The 22719-nt window shown below is 37.1% G+C and overlaps 1 protein-coding gene, 1 long non-coding RNA gene and 1 pseudogene across 2 annotated transcripts; 1 reads left to right on the top strand and 2 right to left on the bottom strand.

The window, feature by feature from the left end:
• The first annotated feature begins 7650 nt into the window (after positions 1 to 7650).
• LOC149179233 (putative pentatricopeptide repeat-containing protein At3g13770, mitochondrial pseudogene) lies at positions 7651 to 10131 on the top strand (annotated as a pseudogene).
• Positions 10132 to 14043: 3912 nt separating this feature from the next.
• On the bottom strand, positions 14044 to 15429 carry LOC149179232 (cold-regulated 413 inner membrane protein 2, chloroplastic-like). Its single transcript, XM_089423797.1, has 4 exons — positions 15101 to 15429; positions 14931 to 14995; positions 14736 to 14805; positions 14044 to 14651 (listed from the first exon to the last, which is right to left on the bottom strand). Exons 1-4 carry the CDS (start codon positions 15217 to 15219, stop codon positions 14471 to 14473), a joined length of 435 nt encoding a protein of 144 aa, XP_089279923.1. The 5' UTR covers positions 15220 to 15429; the 3' UTR covers positions 14044 to 14470.
• An 860-nt stretch (positions 15430 to 16289) lies between these two features.
• On the bottom strand, positions 16290 to 16941 carry LOC149179231 (uncharacterized). Its single transcript, XR_016258905.1, has 4 exons — positions 16863 to 16941; positions 16688 to 16759; positions 16505 to 16592; positions 16290 to 16364 (listed from the first exon to the last, which is right to left on the bottom strand). It is a non-coding gene; the product is annotated as an uncharacterized LOC149179231 (long non-coding RNA).
• Positions 16942 to 22719: the final 5778 nt, after the last annotated feature.

Raw genomic sequence — 22719 nt, 5'->3', positions numbered from 1 at the left:
ACATCTGATATCAAGAAGGATTAGCTATGACATCTCCATAAAGAAGATATGAAGACCCTGATGCATACGTTGGAGAAAGAAAACCTTAGTAATGTATATATTGGAGATGGATTCATACAATATGCGAAAATATGTTGGTACTCCAGAAAACAAGATGTCACGAAGAAAGGCCATCATAAAGAGGTAACTTTGATTTGATGTTCATTTTTTATTTTTGAAATCATCTGGTTGGGTTGAAACAAGGCTATTGGAATAAGGTTGTAGAAGTCACCTACAACTAGTATTCATGAGATTGGATGGAAGATCCTAAAAGAATGATGACTTGGAAGAGGTAGTTGTATGAAGGATAACCATTTGTGGATTAGAAGATCACTCCCCGATGAAGAGAAGGATGACATGACTATTGGTTCAACATGATGTTTCATTGAATGGAAGTGATGAAGAATATGGTTGATTCCCTATGAAGAAGAAGGCTCCATGATGAAGAAGTTAAAGTTCATGACACAACGCAAAAAGAAGGAGCCCTATAAGCAGTTGATAGTATCTCCACTGAAGAGATTTGTTGTTGGTAACAAGTCCCTTGTTAAAAGGGAGCTTGGGTATATTCCTTTTATAGGAATGAGCATATCCTCCCTGGTTAAGAGGGAGAGATAGACACATCATTCTTGTCTTCATGTTATGAAGAAAGAATGGAGGATTGCGTAAGAATTTGAGATTGATTATGATACTCTTTGAGGATGAGGTAAGGAATCCAATAGGTAAGAGAAGTTGAAGAGGAAATTCCATGAGGATGTGTTAATCCAAGATGGGAATGGTCCTATAAGGACATACCTTGAACATCTAGATGGGGTATGTGCCTTGAGAGACAATGATGAAGTTGTCTATAAGCCATTGTCTCCCCAACATTGTGCTATATTCTTGTGGATAGATAGAGTTGTTAGTCAAGGCCTTTCTATATGAATATGTTGGTTGATATGATGAGATGCACTGATATATGTTGAATAAATAACTTATGATATGGCTTACCAATCCAACTCTTCTTATGAGAATTATTCAATATGAGAATATCCAAGTACCTTGTATGGATTATGAATACCTTCCTAGTTAAGAGGGAGAGTTGAAAAGTGTAAGTAGGTTCAATCTTCATAATGTCTAATGTAATCATGATTTTATATATTTGATGTAAAGAGACAAGGAAAAATCATTATTATTATTTTGTAGCATGGGTTTCATGCTCAAGTCAATTTTATTTGTAGGTCAAGCACCCATTGAGTGCTTCTAGGTTTTGTCATTTGGTCAAAGAAGTCAATTGAGTTATTGTAATATGTAAAAGACCCATTTGTGCATCATGTTAGAAAAATATTATATATGACAGAGAAATGCAAGACATATAATATGTGGAAAAACACAAACACATAAAACCAGAGAGACACAAATATACGTGGTTCACCCAGTTTGGGCTACGTCCACCTCGAATAGCCAATCCTTCCTTTCTATTATCCAGCAAAATGAAGAGACACAACCTACAGCAGATCCGTTGTAATATCTTCTGTTTTCTCTCACAACCTCACCTCTCTGTTTCTCGCTCTGAGAATACACATATATCTTCACAGCCTCAATACAGTACCCTCATACAAAGAGAGGGGTTTCCTTCTAGGGAAAAAAACCCTAAACTAAACATAAATTCTACCGTCAAATCATCCGCCTAATGAACGGCCCAGATTAACTAGAAATTATTATACTTTTACAATGCAATTTTATATCTGTTTTTAGCTTCGAGGGCGCTGCACCCCCCACGCATGGAGGGGTGTACAATCTTCCTGGGGTATACATCTAGCTGAAACAAAGACCTCTAAATTAGGATGATAATCATGCTCCACACCCAACGCATCATGTATCAAGTCAAAGAAATTTTATGTAAAGTCAAAAGTGTCATAAAAACCCTCCAAGACCTTGTCAACAAGCAACAACAAGTCGACCTTGAAAGGAGAACAAGTCGGCCTATTTAGGGCCTCCAAAGAAGACTATATAAAATAGAACCTTGACTTCATTTGAGTACAGACATCCAAGTTCTATCAAGAAAAAAAAATAGACCTAAAAGGAGCGAAGAAGGAAGATAACTGTAACAACCCTCGTGAAAATTCCATGTAATAAAAGTTAACAAAGGAAAAAATAAGACCACAGGTAAGGGACCTATATTCCAAGCTGAATGTTGGGAAAATATATCCTAGTGGGCATCACTGGATGTGTATATCACTAAAGGAAATGGGAAAAGGCATAAAAAGGCAAAAATGCATTTTTTGGCACATTTATTTATGAAAATATAGGAAATTAGGAGAAAAGTAAGGTGAAAGGTCACAAGTTGCATGTGAGGAGGAAAATGAAGAAAACAAAGGTCTCATTAATAAAAAGGCTTCTAAGGATTAGTTGGTACCCTTTTTCAGTTATGTTTTGGAGCTCTCTCGTTATTCTCTCTCTTTCTCACTCTTGGACACTTAGAGTTTTCTTGTAGCACTCTATCTTAAGGAAAAACAAGCAAAGGGGAAGGAAGGAAAGCAAGGATCAAGGAAGGAAGAGCAGGATCAAGCAACTTCAACAAGAATACTTGTAGGTAACATATGGCATGTGTGATTTCCTAGATGCTTTTGACATGCATGGCTTTGCATGTGAGTGTATGGTTCTCTTATTGTCGATGGCATGGTTTTTTCGGGTTATGACAATAGTTTTTAGCCTCGTCTTATCTTTCATGGATGCCATGGTGTGTTGGGATGTTTAAGTTGGTTTTGAGCTTTGGAATTGCCGGATGGATTTCAGAATTTGGGGCGGAGGTGGTCTCAAGCCTCGTTCCCAAAGGCCTATGAATCCCTTGACCGGTTTTGGCAGGATACATGGTAAATCCCGAGGGAGGAGTCTCAGTTTAGGGCCTAGTGATCCGGGATTGGATTGTGGTAAATATTGAGAGACAAGGAGATGGAAAATTCCTCAAGGATAGTGATGGATTGTGGATGGAATTCCAAGTTCGGTTTGGTTTGGTGATAGGAGCACCAATTTTGGTGTGATCACGGTTTGGTGAGGTTGGAGGTGGTTTAACCTCTAGATTTCCTTGGTTGTTTTTGGATTAGTTTATCCATGAGATCCCAAATTCATGCTTAGAATATGGCACGAGGGTGACTGGCTGAAAGAAAGATTTGGTTCAAACATGTCTATGGTTGGGTGGTACGTGGAAGTCCCAAACCTAGTCGGATTTTCCTATGGTTAATAAAAGTTAAGCTCTCTTGCTTCTCTACTTATTTGTATGTGGATTTAATGGCTATTATCTCACTGTTATTTCCATGGTTTTATGCTGGCTATAAGCATGGTAAATTGATTGGTTCATGTCATGGTTACTTCATGTATTTACTTGTAATGGTTAAAACTAGCATTTGCACCTGATGTTGCAAAGGAAACGCCGTAAGGCATAGAGTGTGGAAGAATAGGGACATGTGAATGGGCATTGTTGAAAGCAAGGGTGGATGATAAAGAGTTGCAATTGAAATTGTTAGTTATGTGTATGCTGAATATAGATATTTTATAAATAATAGTGTGTAGAAGAATAGTGACATGTGAATGGACATTGTTGAACGCAAGGGTGGATGATATTGAGTTACACTTGAAACTATTAGTTATGTGTGTTTTGAATATGGATAAGTAATAGTAGTGTGGAAGAATAGCAACATGTGAATGGACATTCTTGAAATCAAGGGTGGATGATAATGAGTTATAGTTAATGTCATATAGAGGTTATCCATTATTCATGTAGTAGTTGTTGTTTACGTGTACATATTTTTGTACATTATTTTAAGTTTTTTTTTGTATTTGGAGACTTTGTTTTTCCATATGTTACATATTTAAGAATGAATTGTCACTTTTAAAGAGGGCACACAAGGTTGCTGGCTGTCACAAACCATTGTGAGAGTAAAAATTAAATGTCCTTTTCCTACTACGTGGTTCTGTCAACTAGGTGTTTCAAAAAATACAAGTGAAAGCCATCAAACTCCTTGCTGAAATCAAACTCTTTGGTGAACTTTTCGTAAATATAGGGATGCACAAATTCCTTAACTTGCCAGAACTCTATTAAAATGACATTTTTCACTACTAACTTCATATGAGATGTCATGAACTTTCTTTTGGATAAAACCTCGAATGTGTTTTTAATATCCCAATTCAACTCTCGATGAAATTTTCGTAGATATAGGGATGCACAAATTCCTTAACTTGCCAGAACTCTATTAAAATGACATTTTTCACTACTAAGTTCATATGAGATGTCAATTAAACTGTTTTATTATTATTATTTTAATTTAATGTTTCATTATGCATACTAAATCTTTTTTTCATATAAAACTAAATTTAAATGTTTACTCATTTACAAATACTACAACACATACCCCTTTTTCGGATTGATGTTTATGAGTAGTAGGCCAAAACTTTCCAAATGCTTAAATTTATTTTCCAAAATTTCAGAGATGCCCATTTGAAAACCCTAGATATATTAGTGTTTGATACGAACAAGTTTCGAGCATACTGGTTGTTGGGGTACAGAGTTTTCTATAAATTGCTACCAAGCAAGGAAGAAGTCAAAAGAGGATTGGTATTAAAACCATGGCCGCAACTCAAGGACCTGTGTTCTTGTCCCCAAATAAGACACTGCAACTGACATATGAGGGTGAGTTTTATGAGGTACTCATAGCAAGAGCCCAGCTCTCCGCCATAGCAAACAAAGGGGGCATACCCTCATCTACAGATACTGTAAAGCAACTGTAGCCACATTTTGAATATTGCTACAAGGGCTTAGAGCATACTATATTGCAGGTTGTAAAGACTCCACATTCAAAACAAAATGGAAAGATAAGATGAGAAACATATTGGATCATAAAGCAATAGAGAGTATAGTGGAAGCATGGGATCCTTATAATTATCGTTGGTCCTCCTTAAGCCTTGCTAGGATTGGTGGCTTAGGCAAGAAGAGTGATTTTCTAGGTATCATTTTCATTTTGTTGCTCCTATGGGGCTTCTTAGATTCAGAATTTGAAGGGACCCAACATGGGAAAAGTGTTGTTTGGTGGCTTGGGCCTGTAACACATAGACTGTACTCATATTGGGGTATGCATTTATATACACCCTTTGGCTCTAGTTTTCCAACCATAAATCTCTCTGACAAAAGCACCGTCTTGACTGGAACCCTTCTTATGGTGACAATGACAAGAACTTCATGCAGAGACCCCACATTATTTACATAATTCTCAATAATCAATGGTAAGCCGGAAATAAGGTCACTGCAGAAGAAACAAATTCCTGGTACACGTGAATTCACCCTGGCAAGCAATCCATTCAAACCTTCTATGCCAAGTTTACTAACCTTCTATGCCGAGTTTTCTCCGTGCTAAATATTTATACTTTTCTGCTTTCCATAGTTCCAAGAGAACATTATGGTCAGAAAAATTGTTACAATTAGGAAGGGACACCAACCTCCCTGTGGTACCTTATTCAATACAAATGATAGATAAACGCCTTCAGAGATAGCAAAAAATAGAGTGAAGGGTAGTATAAGCAAAATATTTTGTGTAAACGATGTCCCGTGCACTATTTATCATAGATTATCCTTCTAATATTCTCACCAGTGAAGGAAACAAGTTTTTCCAAGTCCCAAAAGTCAATAAAAACAACATATTATCAATACAACAATGCAAAGGTTTCTATCTTCCTATATTTTACATCACAATTGAGCATCAAGGGCTGGCACTTCCAAAGGAGCGTGATCAATTCTTCTTAAAATTCGCCACAACCAAAACAACACCATCAAGACCAGTAACAATATAAGTAAGAAAAATAAAATATCTAACCATATATATGCTATTATTCTCTGTTGGTAATCCATAAGTGGTGACGTTTCAAGAGCTGATGCAGATTCAAGCAGCAAGCTAGCCAATGTTGTCAATTTGCTGTAAAACATTTGGTAGACAAACTTTGAATCTCAAATTCACCAAACAATGAGCAGGATTAAATAGCTCTAATTATCTCCATATAGCCCAACTCACATGTCCACTATCAAAACTGAAGTAAATTGAAAACGCTCTCAAAACTTTTACCTCTTCCAAAACATAATTTAAAAACACATTGTGACATCTTGTCCATCTTTTACCTATCTAATGATAACCTAAAAATCACAGAACTTTGGTAATCTTCTTCTACAATGCCAAGATTTCAAATCATGATTCATACATATGGTCTATATAGACTCAAAGGTCATGCATGCTCATTAGTCTCCACCCTAGATTGATGAGCAACATGTCTGCTAAATAAAAGCATAGATAATCTACCATAAATTTAAAAATGAATGCATATTTAAAACATGGTAAATGCTTAGAATTTTCATTATATACTGAATATCAGTACATTATGATATGAAATAAGGCAACATTTTTCATCCCTATGGTGGAAAATAAGCTCGAGGGAAGCAGCTAAGAGCCATGGACTGTTTTATGATTGAGAATGTTGCTATAATCAATGCTTGACTGGCTACAATGGCTGCTAAAGTGGCAACAATGAACATTGACTAATACACAAGTTGTGGTATTGCTTTGTAAAATGTAGAGGCTATGTCCCCTGGGTTTTTTATTAAATAAGCCACTTGTCTCGTATATGTGATAAGCAGAGATGGGTAAACCAACACACAGAAAGCAAGCTGCAACAAACAACCAAAATTTCTCATTATGGTACTAAAACTTAAGGAGGATGAAACATGCAGGTATGATGAAATACTAATAATTTTGTCCTTGACATGTAGCTTGGACCTGGATTGATTTCCTGTTGAAATGGCCCAAGTCTGCAAACATGGCCTCGACACCTGGATCCAGTTAGAACAAAGCACTGATGTTAGTGTTTCTATTTGTATAGCTTTAACATAAATAATTGGGATGAAGTTATGAATTTTGTTTGAGAAAATCATTGGTATGGATTTATCAATTGAGTTAGAAAACAGTTCCAAGTATACTATATGATAAAATGAGACACATATCATCATGCGAATAATCAATACCTGTTATACATAAGACTACACCTCCAAGCATCACCCATCCTTATTAGTGATATTCATGAAAGTAATAGTATATATAATATGGGTTGAATGCCTTGAATGCTCCAGGATAATATTTCACAATATTATACTGTCCTATCATGATGTTGGTCATGAACCAGGCAATCATTATGGGTGAGAACATGAAGCTAACTTTACTTGTACCGAGTACCTACACTCTAGATGAAACACCAATGTATTCAAAATGCTTCTCTGAGTATGATGATGGTGTCCGAGCTGTTTTAAATAGGTGAAATTCTGATAAGATGAATGGCACTGAGTGCTATGAATTAGATGAATGGCACTGAGTGCTATGAATTTCACCTGTTTAAAACAACTCGGACACCATCATCATACTCAGAGAAGCATTTTGAATATAATGGTGTTTCATCTAGAGCGTAGGTACTGGGTGAATAAACGGAGAGAGTTTGGTTATGCTCTCAAAGATTATCCCAAAGAAGAACAGGGAAGTAGCCATGATATAGGTGTTCTGAATTCTACATATTGCAGGTTTGTTCAAGTGGATCCTAATATTTATGTTTGTCGCTTGCTGGAGTGCGGAAATAGCAGAGGGCAAGACGGTTCATGGCCATATGGTTAAAACCGGCTTTGAGCCAAGCATCTATTTGTGGAATTGTATGATTGACATGTATGTGAAGTGTGGGAGAATTAAGGATGCATGCCAAGTGTTTGACACAATGCCTGAACGAGATGCCTGTTCATGGACTACGGTTCTTACAGGTTATGCAAAATGTGGGTATGTGGAAAATGCACGGTGTCTGTTTGACAAAATGCATGAACGTAGCATAGTTTCCTGGAATGCAATGATTGCGGCATATGCCCGATGTGGTGATCAGGTTGAAGCCATGGATTTATATGGCCAGATGCAATGGATGGGCACGAAACCTGATGAGTTCACCTTAGCCAGCGTTGTAAGTGCATGTGCAAGCATGGTGGATTTAGGATATGGGAGGAAAATTCATGGACCGGTTGTTAAGCTTGGATTTGAGTCAAATGTATTTGTTGGGACTGCTCTTGTTGATATGTATGCCAAATGTGGGAGAGTAGATGGTGCACGCCAAATGTTTTATTTAATGCCGGTTCGAAATATTGTTTCTTGGACTGCCATGGTTGCAGGATATGCCCAAAATGGGCAAGCGGATGAGGCCACAAGGTTTTTTAATCAAATTCACCAGACTGGTATGAAGCCAAATGAGTTGACATTTGTCAGTGTCGTCAATGTGTGTGCTATTCTCATTGATTTGAGGTTTGGCAGATAGGTCCATGCATACATTATCAGAAGTGGATTCCAGGCCCAAGTTTCCGTGTGCAATGTTATTGTTACAATGTATGCCAAAACTCAAACCATAGAAGATGCACTATGTGTGTTTGATAAAATGCAGGAACGAGACTTAATCTCATGGAATGCAATTATTGCAGGATATGCACATAATGGCCATTATCAGGAGGCCTTAAAGCTTAGTTTCCAAATGAAACAGATAGGTGTGAAACTGAATCAATTCACTTATGCAAGCATTCTCAGTGTAAGTTCCAGCTTACCTGCTTTTGAAGAAGGTAAACAACTTCACGGCCACATTATCCAGACTGGTTTTGACTCAAATATGTTCGTTGGAAGTGCTCTTGTAGACATGTATGCTAAATCTGGCAGCCTACAATATGCCCGTCAAGTGTTAGACAAAATGCCTGAACAAGATGTGATCTCCTGCAATGCAATGATTGCAGGGTATGTGCAGCATGGGTATAGTGAAGAGGCTCTAAAACTCTTTTGTCAAATGCAACACACTGGTTTGAAGCCAGATGAGGCAACTTTTGCTAGCATTGTTAGTGTGTGTGCCAACCTAGCAGTTCTTGAGCATGGAAGACACATCCATGCCCACATTTTCTGTATGGGGTTTGAGTCACCCATGTCTATGGTCAACACCCTGGTTACTATGTATGCCAAATGTCGAGGCATAAAAGATGCACAGAAAGTTTTCGAGAAGATGATTGAGTGTGATGTTGTCTTATGGAATGCAATGATTGTTGGTCATGCTCAACATGGGGATGGGGTGGAAACCTTGAGACTTTTTTATTAAATGCTACTGACAGGCATTAGGCTAGATGCCATAACCTTCCTTGGTGTTCTCTCTGCTTGCAGCCATACAGGTCTAGTAGATCGAGGACATTATTACTTTCATTCCATGAGGCATGAACATAACATCACACCAAGAATGGATCATCATGCCTACATGATTGACCTTCTTGGTCGTGTTGGTCGTATACATGAGGCAGAAGATTTCATCAATAAGATGTCATTTGAAACTGATGTCAGTATCTGGGTGGCACTGCTCAGTGCTTGCAGAGTTCACGGCACTATAGAAATAGGAAAGCGTGTCGCACAATTGCTTTTCGATTTGGAGCCGCAAAATACTTCTGCATATGTGTTGCTTTCAAATATCTATTTTGCAATTGGCAGGTGGGATGATGCAACGAAGGTTAGAAAAATGATGAAAGACAGAGACGCTAAAAAGAAGCCAGGGTTTAGCTGGATTGAGGTCAAGAATAGAGTACATGCATTCATGTCAGAAGATAGATCACACCCACAAATAGAAGTTCATGCAATGTTGAATACATTGGCCGGGCCAATGGAGGAGGCAGGTTATGTACCGAACACAAACTTTGTCCTCCATGATATGGAGGATGAACATAAGGAACATGTCCTCTACCATCACAGTGAGAAGCTAGCCATTGCATTTGGGCTTATGAGCACACCTCCTGGGGCCCCTATTCGAATAATAAAGAACCTTCGTGTATGTGGTGACTGTCACAATGCTGTCAAGTTTATTTCTAAGATTGTTGGACGTGAAATTGTAGTAAGGGACATTATACGTTTTCACCATTTTAGGAATGGAACGTGCTCTTGTCAGGATTATTGGTAATACAAGATGAAGTTTGAGCACTATTTGGGAGTGGCTTGAATGCTTCTCTATACTATCCTCTATTGGTCTAGAAGTTGCCTCTTGTGACATGTGGAAATAAGGAGAAACATGCTGAGAATATGTCAGTTGTCTCGTAGCTTCTTCATGTGGAGCAGGCTCACCTCTGGTAAGTTTCATACAAGATTTTGTATTGCTTTGATAGCATGAATGGATGCGTTAAAAGTTTAGTATGTTAAGCTTGATTATTGACAAGACGGTTCTGATCTTGTTGCATGACACATAAGACACTTTCTTTTATAGTAATCATTTTTAACATTTTTGGCTGTCTTTATAGCTGCACCAGTTTGGCAAATTGTCAAAATTTCCCTTTGGAGAAATGTTAGGAACATCACTTTCTAAAGAGAACAAAAGCATGGGCGAGAAGCAACATTACAAAACATATGTTTTTTCACAATTCTGCTTTTTATATGTTGAAGTGCTAATTCGGTCATTTATCATTATTGAGTTGCTCAGAAGGAGGGATGCAATCGATCTTTCTTGATCAGGAAACCAACTTGAACTTTTGAATGGAAGGGAACAAATGGCATGTTGATTAATGTCAAACATTGAGGAATCCCAACTTTGGAACGACATGACATTGTTTATGTAAGCCCCCATCATTGTAAGTCAGGTTTATACTAATTTTGTATTATTTCAGAATAAAGTTTTGATTTAATTTAATTATAATTTTAAGCTAGTAAAACATAAAGTACCCTAGAATGTTTCCCACTGCTAGACGTTTTTTTGTTGAAATTGCTTTACACACCCCATAAATGCTTTGCAGCTAGGCCTTCCAATTGCTATCATTTTTCTGCAATTCCAGATGTCAAGTTTCTATTCTAGAGTGATGGAGATGCAACATTGCGTGTTGGTGGGAACAAAAAGCAGATAGAAAATATCAAAAATTTGAAAATAAATACTGTGCACAAGAGCTCCACAATATTTCAGAACTGTGAATAATGGATAACCTTGTGTGATCATGGCTCGCATGCATAAAAGGCAAAGAAATAAGTTATTTAACCTGAATTTTAAAACCCTCCAACTAAGTATACTCTCATAATATAGAGGATCCTTTATTTTTTAAAAGCAGAGGAATATCAATGCATGTATGGTATCTGCAACTTTGAATAAAAGGCATGGTTTGAACACTGAAAAAAACCTTGTGTTCTTTATAATATTATTCATACAGTTTTGTCTCCATGGACAAAAATAGTGCTTTCAACAAGTCAGCCAACCAGCTACCCTTGCAAAGGACAGAGGAGGTTCAAACATATCCAGAAAGAGCCGATCTAATTTTCTCAACCAATCTCTCATGCAATCCAAATTGACATGATTTGCCAAGAAGACAAGGCTCCCAAGGAGTCAATCATGCAACTTGTTGGACTTATTTATATACTATATCTTTATTACACACCACCTTACATGTACTATTTTTCACAATAATAATTTGAAAGTTTTAAGTAGGGAGTCAAGATGGTTTTACAAATATGGCACTATTTAGGCCTGACAACTGGTTAAATTAAAATATATACCCTTTAACGAGGAATCTAAACGGCACACAGATAAGGCACACAGCAGCAATGGTGGGTACAACAACTCCCTAATCAAAAGCCTTTTTAATACCCCCTGTCCTGGTGACGTGTTGATAGATCAAGTATGCAGAAGCCGCTATCGAAATGACTATTCCAGCTTGGGTTCCTCTGCAAATCAACATCCCATAAACTACCATCCACATTTCCAAACACAATTCAATCATTTGTTAAGGAAAACAACAACTTGCCTCAGGTTCATGGCTTGATAAGGAGCAATAATCACCAGTAACACAAATAAAAATGGTAGTTCCAATTCCCCTGTTCCCAACAAATTAAGTTTTTCAAACACTACAGTTCTGTCATGCAATTCAACTCAATATACTATGCAGGAAAGAATGACCAAGTAAAATAGGATGGCATTTGAGTTCTTGTGACTCACCAGGAATGTAGTAAAATAGTCTAACAAGGAAGACCAAAAAGGCAGTCCACAAACCATATCACCTCTATAATAATGTAGATAAACAAATCCAAATGTGGGGTGAAGTTTAAACTCTCAGTTCACTTCACTGGAATTTGTTTAATTTTGCAACTGGGAAGAACCTGGTCACCTCATCCAAGAAATGACATCTCCAGGTGCCTCTAGGGCCAACAGTGGAACAAGGAAAGATTTGTCGATGGTTGTGTGCTTTGATAACATCAAAACCCTGCAACACCATAATTGAATCATTTTTTGCCTCAACAACTACTTGAGTCCCAAAAGTAAAAGTTGAATTATGACTCAAAAAAGCCTAATGCCTTTTTTAGAGTACTCACCTTTGGAAATGGGCAAAAGCAAAAGCAAATAAAACTTGAGACATTTGTGTATAAATATCTAAAGCTGAAATAAAAATTAAATTATGAACCCCAAGAGAGCCTTTGAGGTATTCCTTTTTCTGAGAGGAATATATTGACAATTGGAAACAACCAGAAAGCAAAAGCTAAAAAGCTCAACAGATTGCTGTAGTAGAAAAATCTAGTAAATTGAAGTTGCCTATCCCAAATTAGTTAGCATTCTGAAGGAACCCCTTGTCTCAACAGTAGGCTTGAGAGAGATTGTCCTTAACAAAGTTATCCTTAGCAAAGTTTTGAACTTGAGAGAGATTGTCCTTAACAAAGTTATCCTTGGCAGAGTTTTGAGCTGATCTTTAGAGGGGGGGATTGTATAGCTGGAAAACCAATCCAAGATGCTCTAAGAGAGATTGTCATTAACAAATTTATCCTTGGCAGAGTTTTGAGTTGATCTTTAGAGAGGGGATTGTATAGTTGTAAAACCAATCCAGGATGCTCTAAGAAAGGCTTATCTAATCATTGTTTTACACAAATTCTACACAAAAAGAAATATGGCCGAGAAAGCAATCATACTCACTTAACCGATCAACCATTAAGTTAGTAGGAGACACCACTTCATTGACAATACCACTCTGTTATACATATCATAATGTTATTAAGAAACACCACTTCATTATAACTAAACTTTAAACTGTATCCTATCTTATTAAAAACTAATAATAATTATTTGTTTTTCAAAATTAAACATTACATAATTACATTGTTCAATAAGTCAATAAGCTTTTTATATTGTAAAGTCCTACCTCAGTAAAAACTAATAATAATCCAATTACTATAAGAAAATAGATCCTTATATCATAAACAAATTATCTTTATACTAATTCAATATTTAACTTCACCATAATATTATATATAAACTTAATATATGTTCTTTCTCAATAAAGAAAGAAAAAATTACTTGTTTTATATGGAAAATCATTTAGAATTGAAGTCACAGAGGCTTAGAAACAAAAATGGGATATTGCCTAAAACAGCCTGCATATCTTGACAATTGTGAGTTATATAATCCGTGGTATTATCTTGTTTTAAGAAGACAGAAGGCTCAGAAACAAAAATGGGATATTGCCTAAAACAGCCTGCATATCTCGACTTATTGCGAGTTATATAATCCATGGTATTATCTTGTTTTAAGAAGACAGAAGGTGTACTGGAGCAACAATATCATATAATGGATTGAAAATAGAATGTGTTGTAATCAGATCGAATAACGGATTGAAAATATCAAAATTAGCAGAATGAAAGTAGATTCTGTATCCAGTAACAAATTTGGCATCAAAATAGAAAGGATGCCAGATTAAGCGACATAAAAAAATTGACAGAAAACAGATAGAAAATATCAAAAAAATGAAAATAAATACTGTGCACAGGAGCTCCACAATATTTCAGAACTGTGAATAATGGATAACTTTGTGTGATCATGCCTCACATACATAAAAGGCAAATAAATAAGTTATTTAACGTGAATTTTAAAACCCTCCAACTCAGTATACTCTCATAATATAGAGGATCCTTTATTTTTTAAAAGCAGAGGAATATCAATGCATGTATGGTATCTGCAACTTTGAATAAAAGGCATGGTTTGACCACTGAAAAAAACCTTGTGTTCTTTAAAATATTATTCATACAGTTTTTGTCTCCATGGACAAAAATAGTGCTTTCAACAAGTCAGCCAACCAGCTACCCTTGCAAAGGACAGAGGAGGTTCAAACATATCCAGAAAGAGCCGATCTAATTTTCTCAACCAATCTCTCATGCAATCCAAATTGACATGATTTGCCAAGAAGACAAGGCTCCCAAGGAGTCAATCATGCAGCTTGTTGGACTTATTTATATACTAGATCTTTATTACACACCACCTTACATGTACTATTTTCCACAATAATAATTTGAAAATTTTAAGTAGGGAGTCAAGATGGCTTTACAAATATGGCACTGTTTAGGCCTGACACCTGGTTAAATTAAAATATATACCCTTTAACGGGGAATATGGACGGCACATAGATAAGGCACGCAGCAGCAATGGTGGGTACAACAACTCCCTGATCAAAAGCCTTTTTAATACCCCCTGTCCTGGTGATGTGTTGATAGATCAAGTATGCAGAAGCCGCTATGGAAATGACCATTCCAGCTTGGGTTCCTCTGCAAACCAACAACATCCCATAAACTACCATCCACATTTCCAAACACCAATTCAATCATTTGTTAAGGAAAACAACAACTTGCCTCAGGTTCATGGCTTGATAAGGAGCAATAATCACCAATAACACAAATAAAAATGGCAGTTCCAATTCCCCTATTCCCAACAAATTAAGTTTGTCAAACACTACAGTTTTGTCATGCAATTCAACTAAATATACTGTGCAGGAAAGAACGACCAAGTAAGTAAAATAGGATGGCATTTGAGTTCTTGTGACTCACCAGGAATGTAGTAAAATAGTCTAACAAGGAAGACCAAAAAGGCAGTCCACAAACCATAATCACCTCTGTAATAATGTAGACAAACAAATCCAAATGTGGGGTGAAGTTTAAACTCTCAGTTCACTTCACTGGAATTTGTCTAATTTTGCAACTGGGAAGAACCTAGTCACCTCATCCAAGAAATGACATCTCCAGGTTCCTCTAGGGCCAACAGTGGAACAAGGAAAGATATGTGGATGGTTGTGTGCTTTGATAACATCAAAACCCTGCAACACCATAATTGAATCATTTTTTGCCTCAACAACTACTTGAGTCCCAAAAATAAAAGTTGAATTATGACTCAAAAAAGCCTAATGCCTTTTTTAGAGTACTGACCTTTGGAAACGGGCAAAAGCAAAAGCAAATAAAACTTGATACATTTGTGTATAAAGATCTAAAGCTGAAATAAAAATTAAATTATGAACCCCAAGAGAGCCTTTGAGGTATTCCATTTTCTGAGAGGAATATATTGACAATTGGAAACAACCAGAAAGCAAAAGCTAAAAATCTCAACAGATTGCTGTAGTAGAAAAATCTAGTAAATTGAAGTTGCCTATCCCAAATTAGTTAGCATTATGAAGGAACCGCTTGTCTCAACAGTAGGCTTGAGAGAGATTGTCCTTAACAAAGTTATCCTTAGCAGAGTTTTGAACTTGAGAGAGATTGTCCTTAACAAAATTATCCTTGGCAGAGTTTTGAGTTGATCTTTAGAGGGGGGGATTGTATAGCTGGAAAACCAATCCAAGATGCTCTAAGAGAGATTGTCATCAACAAATTTATCCTTGGCAGAGTTTTGAGCTGATCTTTAGAGAGGGGATTGTATAGCTGTAAAACCAATCCAGGATGTGGAGCAACAATATCATATAATGGATTGAAAATAGAATGTCTTGTAATCGGATTGAATAACAGATTGAAAACATCAAAATTAGCAGAATGAAATTAGAAATCACTCACCAGCCCGCCATAAAATCATTTGCTCTTTGAGTAGCAGCCACATCTGTGGATTTATTGGTAAGAGGTATCATCCAATGTATTAAAATTACTAATCCAATCCAACCCTTTTGCTTTTCTTGCATTCATCAAGAAATTTATAAAATCTCATAAATGAATGGAGATGAACATAGATCAGAGAGGAAAAGAACCCGATAGGTTTTCGTGTATAACTCCACAGCAGCTATATGTGATAGCAAAACATGGTGACCAACAATATATGGCTCAACAGTTGAGTTTCCAGCAGTACAATTTCCAAATGGTTGGGAACATCTTTGAGGTAGGAAAACGCCGTCATCATATCCTGCAGTGCCAAAAACATTGGGCTCATTGAAAGTGGACCAATATTTCACTCGATCACCAAACTCTCTGAAACACACATCTGCATAACCTTTAAAATCCTCCCTGCATAAGATCGAAGTAGATTAGAGAACTCTGCTTCTCTAACCATAAGGTTATTAATGCACCATAAATTGATGCTTTGACTTGTGTGTCAACCCACATGGGAAGAAAAATAAGAACAGGAGATGACATAAGATGTTTACACAATCTGTGGATTTAAGAAACCTCCATAGGAATCTTACAGAGCTTGGGGCAGATCAAATTGGTACAATGTCACATGTGGTGGAATGCCTGATACATGCATTGTGAAACGATTAACAACTTTGAGGATGATAGACACAGGAATAAAAACAAAGTAGACAAACAAGTTTGTCAATAAATACTACCATGGGACAAAAGCTCATTTATGAGGTTATTATACTACTCAACGCCTTTTGGGTTGATGGGTCCTTCGCCATCTACATCAATATATGTGAAATAGTTATTTCCTACCATTGTCCATTGAGTGTTTACTAAATTCTCAGTATTAAACATGTGGTCAGAGCTCAAACAGAAATATACCAGGAATAAGCCTGGGCCATGAGATTGAAAATCTATAGGCATCTCCTCCCATCGCATACATTAGATCAATATCCTCCTTCAAAACCCACATGAAATTTTGCATCAGGTTGATACCCAAACCATCTAGGAGTTTAACTATTGATACATTAGTATGAAAACAACAATAATGGGGTGGGACATGCACATAAAGCTTGAGGATGGCTTACGAGTAGCCATTGCATATAGGTTGTCCTAGTGACATTTATTGTTCTTAGATTTGCAGATAATAATACCTTGTAACGATGGTATTGATCAACAACTACATCTCCATTACCTCCATCAACAGTAATCCCTGACAATACAGTTAAAACAAACAACAGCTCACTTCCAGCCTTGGCCTTGAAAGTCCCAAAGTAAAGTAAGGAACTGGGTAGAAGGCAAATGAAGGGATGAATGAAGATATGTGATGAAACAGACCTTCCCTGTGAGTGAAAGTGTCAAAGATGCTTCGCTTCTGGCCATCTTCTGTTGCAACTCCTTCATACTGCAGAAAACCAAATGTTATTTTGCAAAGAAACATGCTGGATAGTATTCCATATGGGCACAAACTGGAATTGAGTTTGCCATGGCAGAATTAGCATTAACGGGCAGTTTCAAAGTCCTGGAGACAAAAAGAGTTCAGAGGGCATGAGGAGGGGTTCGTAAGGAGAGAGGTGACCACCTAGAGAAACAGAGTGTGAATACTGTGTTGCCTTGGGGAAGGTTATCTGGGGCTGCCTTGGGGAAGGTTATCTGGAGCTGGCTTGGTGCCAGTGGAAACCTCCCTGCCAGAGAGAAAATCTGACTTTTCCAGGCTGGACTACAGTTTTGAGCCCTGAGAAGTAACCTGTGAGAGTTTACTCTCAACAACTGTAACGGAAGGAGGAAGCTCGGGGGGAACTTGGACGTGATTGCCATTGCCAGTTCCATAGGCTGGGAGGTGTGGTCCTGTCCTGAATTCACTTTCTTGGAAAACTGTGAACGCATCAGATAAGTAATTATGTTTATGATATGCTTCTGAGAATCCAACAGATAAGAATAAGTAATTCCGTTTAGGTTATGCTTCTGAGAATGCATCAGATAAGAAAAAGTAGTTCCGTTTATGTTATGAGAATGCATTAGATTAGCCAAATAATACTGCTTATGATATGTTGCTGAGAGCGCAATAGATAAGTAAAGAATACAACTTAAGTAAGAAAATACTGCTTTTGTTATGTACCTATGAATTAAACATGTAACTGGTACAACAAGTGGTATATGTAAGACTTACACAGTACTTATTTGAGTATGCATTCTTGGACAAATAAATTGTGCAATAGATAAGTAAAGAATACAGCTTAAGTAAGAAAAGACTGCTTTTATTATGTACCTATGAATTAAAGATGTAACGGGGACAACAAGTGGTATATGTAAGAATTACACAATACTTATTTGAGTATGCATTCTTGGACAAATAAATTGTACAAATTGATAGAGCATACTGTGAGATATACCTGTCTAACAGGATTGAAGTGGTAATGTTATTCAACCCATAATCAACAGAGACACTGTGACTGATAAACTAAAGTAAAGGGAGTAAATGAACCATGTTCATAGTGCCAATACACTGGTCTGAGGGTAAGTGAGGTATTAAAATACCTATCCTCCAGCCAAGGTAACATGTTCAGGTAGATTGACCCTCTTGGGGAAGAAACCCCAATTTCAAAGAAAGAGCTCCACTGGGGAAACTGGGAAATCTCCACTGTAGAAATTATATACAGCAAGAAAATGCAAATAACAGTATTCGTCAAAACGATAAGAATGAAACCCATAACTCTGTTTAAGCAAATAACAGTATTCATCAAAACGATAAGAATGAAACCCATAACCCTGTTTATTTATAGAATGAACTGTAAAGAGAGATATCAACAATCTTATTCATTAACTGGAAATGAGTAAACCTATGAAACACCGAGGAGATGTAATAGCATGACTACCCCATTTCTTCTAGACATAAATACATTTTTTTAAAAAGACTAATACAATTGCTGAAAGGGTGAAAAGATGCTCCAGAACTTAATTAGGCATTGAACTGAATGAATATTATTACTATGCTGGGAGTGATCTTGAGGGACAGAAATAATTTCCGCATACCTCTTGGTCGCTGAAATGCAACAGTCATAACGAATACAGAGTATCATCAGCCTAAACCAAATTTGAATGTGTCAAACCGTTTAAATTACATTGCAGAAAATAAATAGTCATAGTAGATCTTATACAAAGAATTTGTAATTAAGGCAACAACCGTGCTGTCGGTTGTGAACCATTAAACTATATTCTGGGCCGAGGATCCTCAAACCAGAGATTAAGGCTGATTTTCTTCCAAACATTCATAGGGGCGGTAGCTTCAGGAAGCCCTAGGATACCGCAGGCAAGTTCCGGTTGTACAATAACTCATTTCACTATCAAACCCTCTGCTGGAAGAGGAATAACCAGACATGTTCCACAGTAATAAAGCCTACAGAGCTTCAAAGGAAATCTCAAGACAAGCCTTAGGCTGAGCTTGCCAACCTGAGTGAGAGAAGCTGTTCCTGCACTTCCGGAGTTCTTGACAGCTGACAGCACCAACCCCGCTTGGAGTTTGTTGGGGTTTGTTGCTGGCCCGCAAAAACAACCCATGAAAACAAGTAAAAACCTCGTTTCAAATTAAACATTATAACTCGGAAGATAAGAGATTCCATGGTGAGATTAACCGAGTTCTGTCGTGATGAAATAACCGGGAAGAAACAAGGTTCCGTGATACCAGGCCAGAGCCCTGGAAACAATTTCAGTGGATCCTGTGGAGGGTAGCTGAAGCAAGCAAGAACAATTCTCATTCATATCATTGCTCTGTGAAATAACTTTGTTCGCTTCAACTTCCCAGTGCCAGCTCATTCTAAACCCTGCGACGGTTGCGGTGACGTGAGCTTATCAGGAACAACCATTCAAATACCTTCCCTTAATCGAACGACTAACAATACTCTAATCATCTAACACATAATCTAACGGCTCACAGGGATGACAGGTAGATTTTAGGGAAGTTCATTTCAGAGGGAAACGCCTTGCGGCGTAATGATGGATGCAAGACCTAATTGATGTCATAACAGTTCAAGAGATAAGGTGATGATCCTTCTTGTCATGTTTCATCAGATTTTTCAGTCATTCATGTTCTGTCTTATATCCTAGACTTGTAGATTGCATTGATGCGAAGTGTTTGACAAAATGTCAGTCCTAGTTGGGGATGGTTAGGCCTAGTCCTGAAGCTTATTTTTGGTTTATTATCCTTGTCATCACGTGTTTAATGGATTATGGAAGTTACAAAAAGTTTTGGGCAGTGGCCAAAATTCTGGGCTAGAAAAGTGCCTTAAATTCTGTGGACGCAGGCTTGTGGGAGCATTCATAGGTTCTTGGACACTGGCATGCCCATAGCATGAGAGTGTCCAGAGGTCAAGAGGCCTAAAAACTCAGTGGGAACTAGGGGCTGGATGCATGAGTGGTTGGGTTGCCTCTTGGGAGTGTTGTTGTTGATGTGGAAGGTATGGTTGACGTGTTTCCATCGATTCCATTTCCTTAAGTTCACCAAGGAGGTTGAATCCTATCGTAGTAGCCTCTTGTCACATGTTTACCCCGGTAGGTCGGTTACTTGGGTAGATGTGGGAGGAGGGTGGTTACAAGAACTCATAAAGAAGGTTGGAGTTTTTGGGAGTGATTTTGGGTTATTCCTTACACATGTACGAACAAGAATTAGGGAATCAATTTTGTTACAACAAGTTTGAATTGTAATCACCACAAAGAGCCTAATCTAGTGTCAAAAGAAGTTAAGTTTGGAGGTTGAATTTTCAAGGAGGAAAAGTTTGGAAAAGCGAAAGAAAAAGGAGGCATTTTTCACCATTTTCTCTCACACTTGCCAATCTAGGGTTTCTACAGAAGAAGTCGAGAGTTGCGGGTCAAGAAGGCCAAAAATTATAGTCAAGAGTGCAGGTCTGAATTTGTGAGGTTGAGGCAGCTTTGAAGCACTGTGACTTGGGTTGACTTTGTGAGAAGCAATTTCTTCAAGGAGAAGTTTAACTTGGTCTTAGAGGGGTATTTGACTGGGATCTTAGGTCTTAGAATTCGTCATCTGAACATTCTATAAGAAGAGGAGAATTCTTGTGGGTTTTCCTCTCAAGAGGAGAGCTTTTGGCCCTGGATTATAACCTATATCTTGTGTCCTCTCGTCTTATTGTATTTTATAGTTTGGTAGTTGTTTGATGATAAGAACATAATAATAATCAAGTGAAATAAGAAGATAATTAAGTTGAGTAAAAATACATCACAAGCAATTATCAAAGTAAGATAAATCACCTAATCTAGTTGCCCCTAGATTTCTCAACAGACTCAACCTCAATCTTAGTGATCTGATTAGTTTTTTTTGCTGATCGGAGTCTACTTCAAACTCAAATAGAGGATTGCTATGAATAAAAACAAGTTCAGAATGATGACTACACTATTGTAGCTCATCTCACTGTAGTTGTATCTCAAGCTGCAAGAAATCAATCTTCTCTCTTGCATTTTGTAGACAAACTTTAATGTCAACAAGAGTGATTTTGTTGATTTTGACTATGTTGTTAGAAGTAGATAGAATTAGAGTGCTTAATAACTCTAATAATCCATGAATTTTCACCATTATTCAAATAACCCAAGTCATCAAATGACCAAAAAATGTACTTGTAAAGGCAGATAGATAGCAATGCAATATTCTTCAAAATTAAATGTGCCCAATGATAAGAGGGAAATCCACTCAAAAGAAGGATAATCCCATTATTGTTTGAAGACTCCTCTCAAACTAAAATATTAGGAAACAATGTCACCATAAACATAAAGACAACTCTTAGCTTAGACCACAAAAAAAATTAACTCGTATATAGTCCTTTGAGGTGACATCACAATATCAAAGGTCATGCAACTTGTTTCTTAAAGAAACTGCTTATTTAGGAAATGCACAAGGAGTTTTATCAACTTGGATCTTCTACCTTCAATTTACTGGATCCAAACTCGAGCAATAACTGTTATGCCTCATGAGCATGAATCAACTCCAACGTATGTCATATACCATATAAAATTAGAAATTATGCACAATAGCCTTGAATGGAACCAAATACATGAAGCAATGCACATATAATTAAATTATTTAGTCAAACTTGTGGTCTTAAACATAATGGTTCAATGCATATACATAGTTTGAATACTTGAAAAGCTACAACGCGCAATTTGAATCCAATTCAGCACCAAGGCACACATTTCAGGCTTCAATCAATGGTTTTCAACACAATTGACATACCAGCACATAACACGATGACCATCAAGACATTTTAGCTCACAGGTTATTGTATTTAACCAATGCAGAGAAGGGGCTACTTCAACGGACTGCTTGAGACAATTGCAGGAGTTCAACATATAGTGAACAACACCAAGGAGCAGACCGAGTTTAACACATTCTTCAATATTATCAACGCATATGAATAACATCATTCAACATAGTAAGGAGCATGAGCAAGAAGTTCATCGTTCAACATCATTTTACCAACCTTTAACCAATGGAACTCTATTTAATCATTTTATTGTTTTGTTCAAGCGCAATGTACCAACACAGGACAATCTAGCATTCACTAACGTACGAGTTTCTCACGGACAACATTGTGAGTAGCAAAAACCACCAACACTAACACATCGAAATATTATACCATACACTCCATTCATGTGACCAATATTACATATTGAGCTTCTCTTTATTTCAATTATGACTTGAACATGTCCACTAGAGTCAAGTTAACTTCAATAA

This window comes from Pinus tabuliformis, chromosome 4_1 (genome assembly GCF_031772625.1).
Source record: "Pinus tabuliformis cultivar Carrire ecotype Pingquan chromosome 4_1, CPIR1, whole genome shotgun sequence".
NCBI classification, from domain to species: Eukaryota; Viridiplantae; Streptophyta; class Pinopsida; order Pinales; family Pinaceae; genus Pinus; species Pinus tabuliformis.
This window is presented reverse-complemented; position numbering and strand designations above follow the sequence as displayed.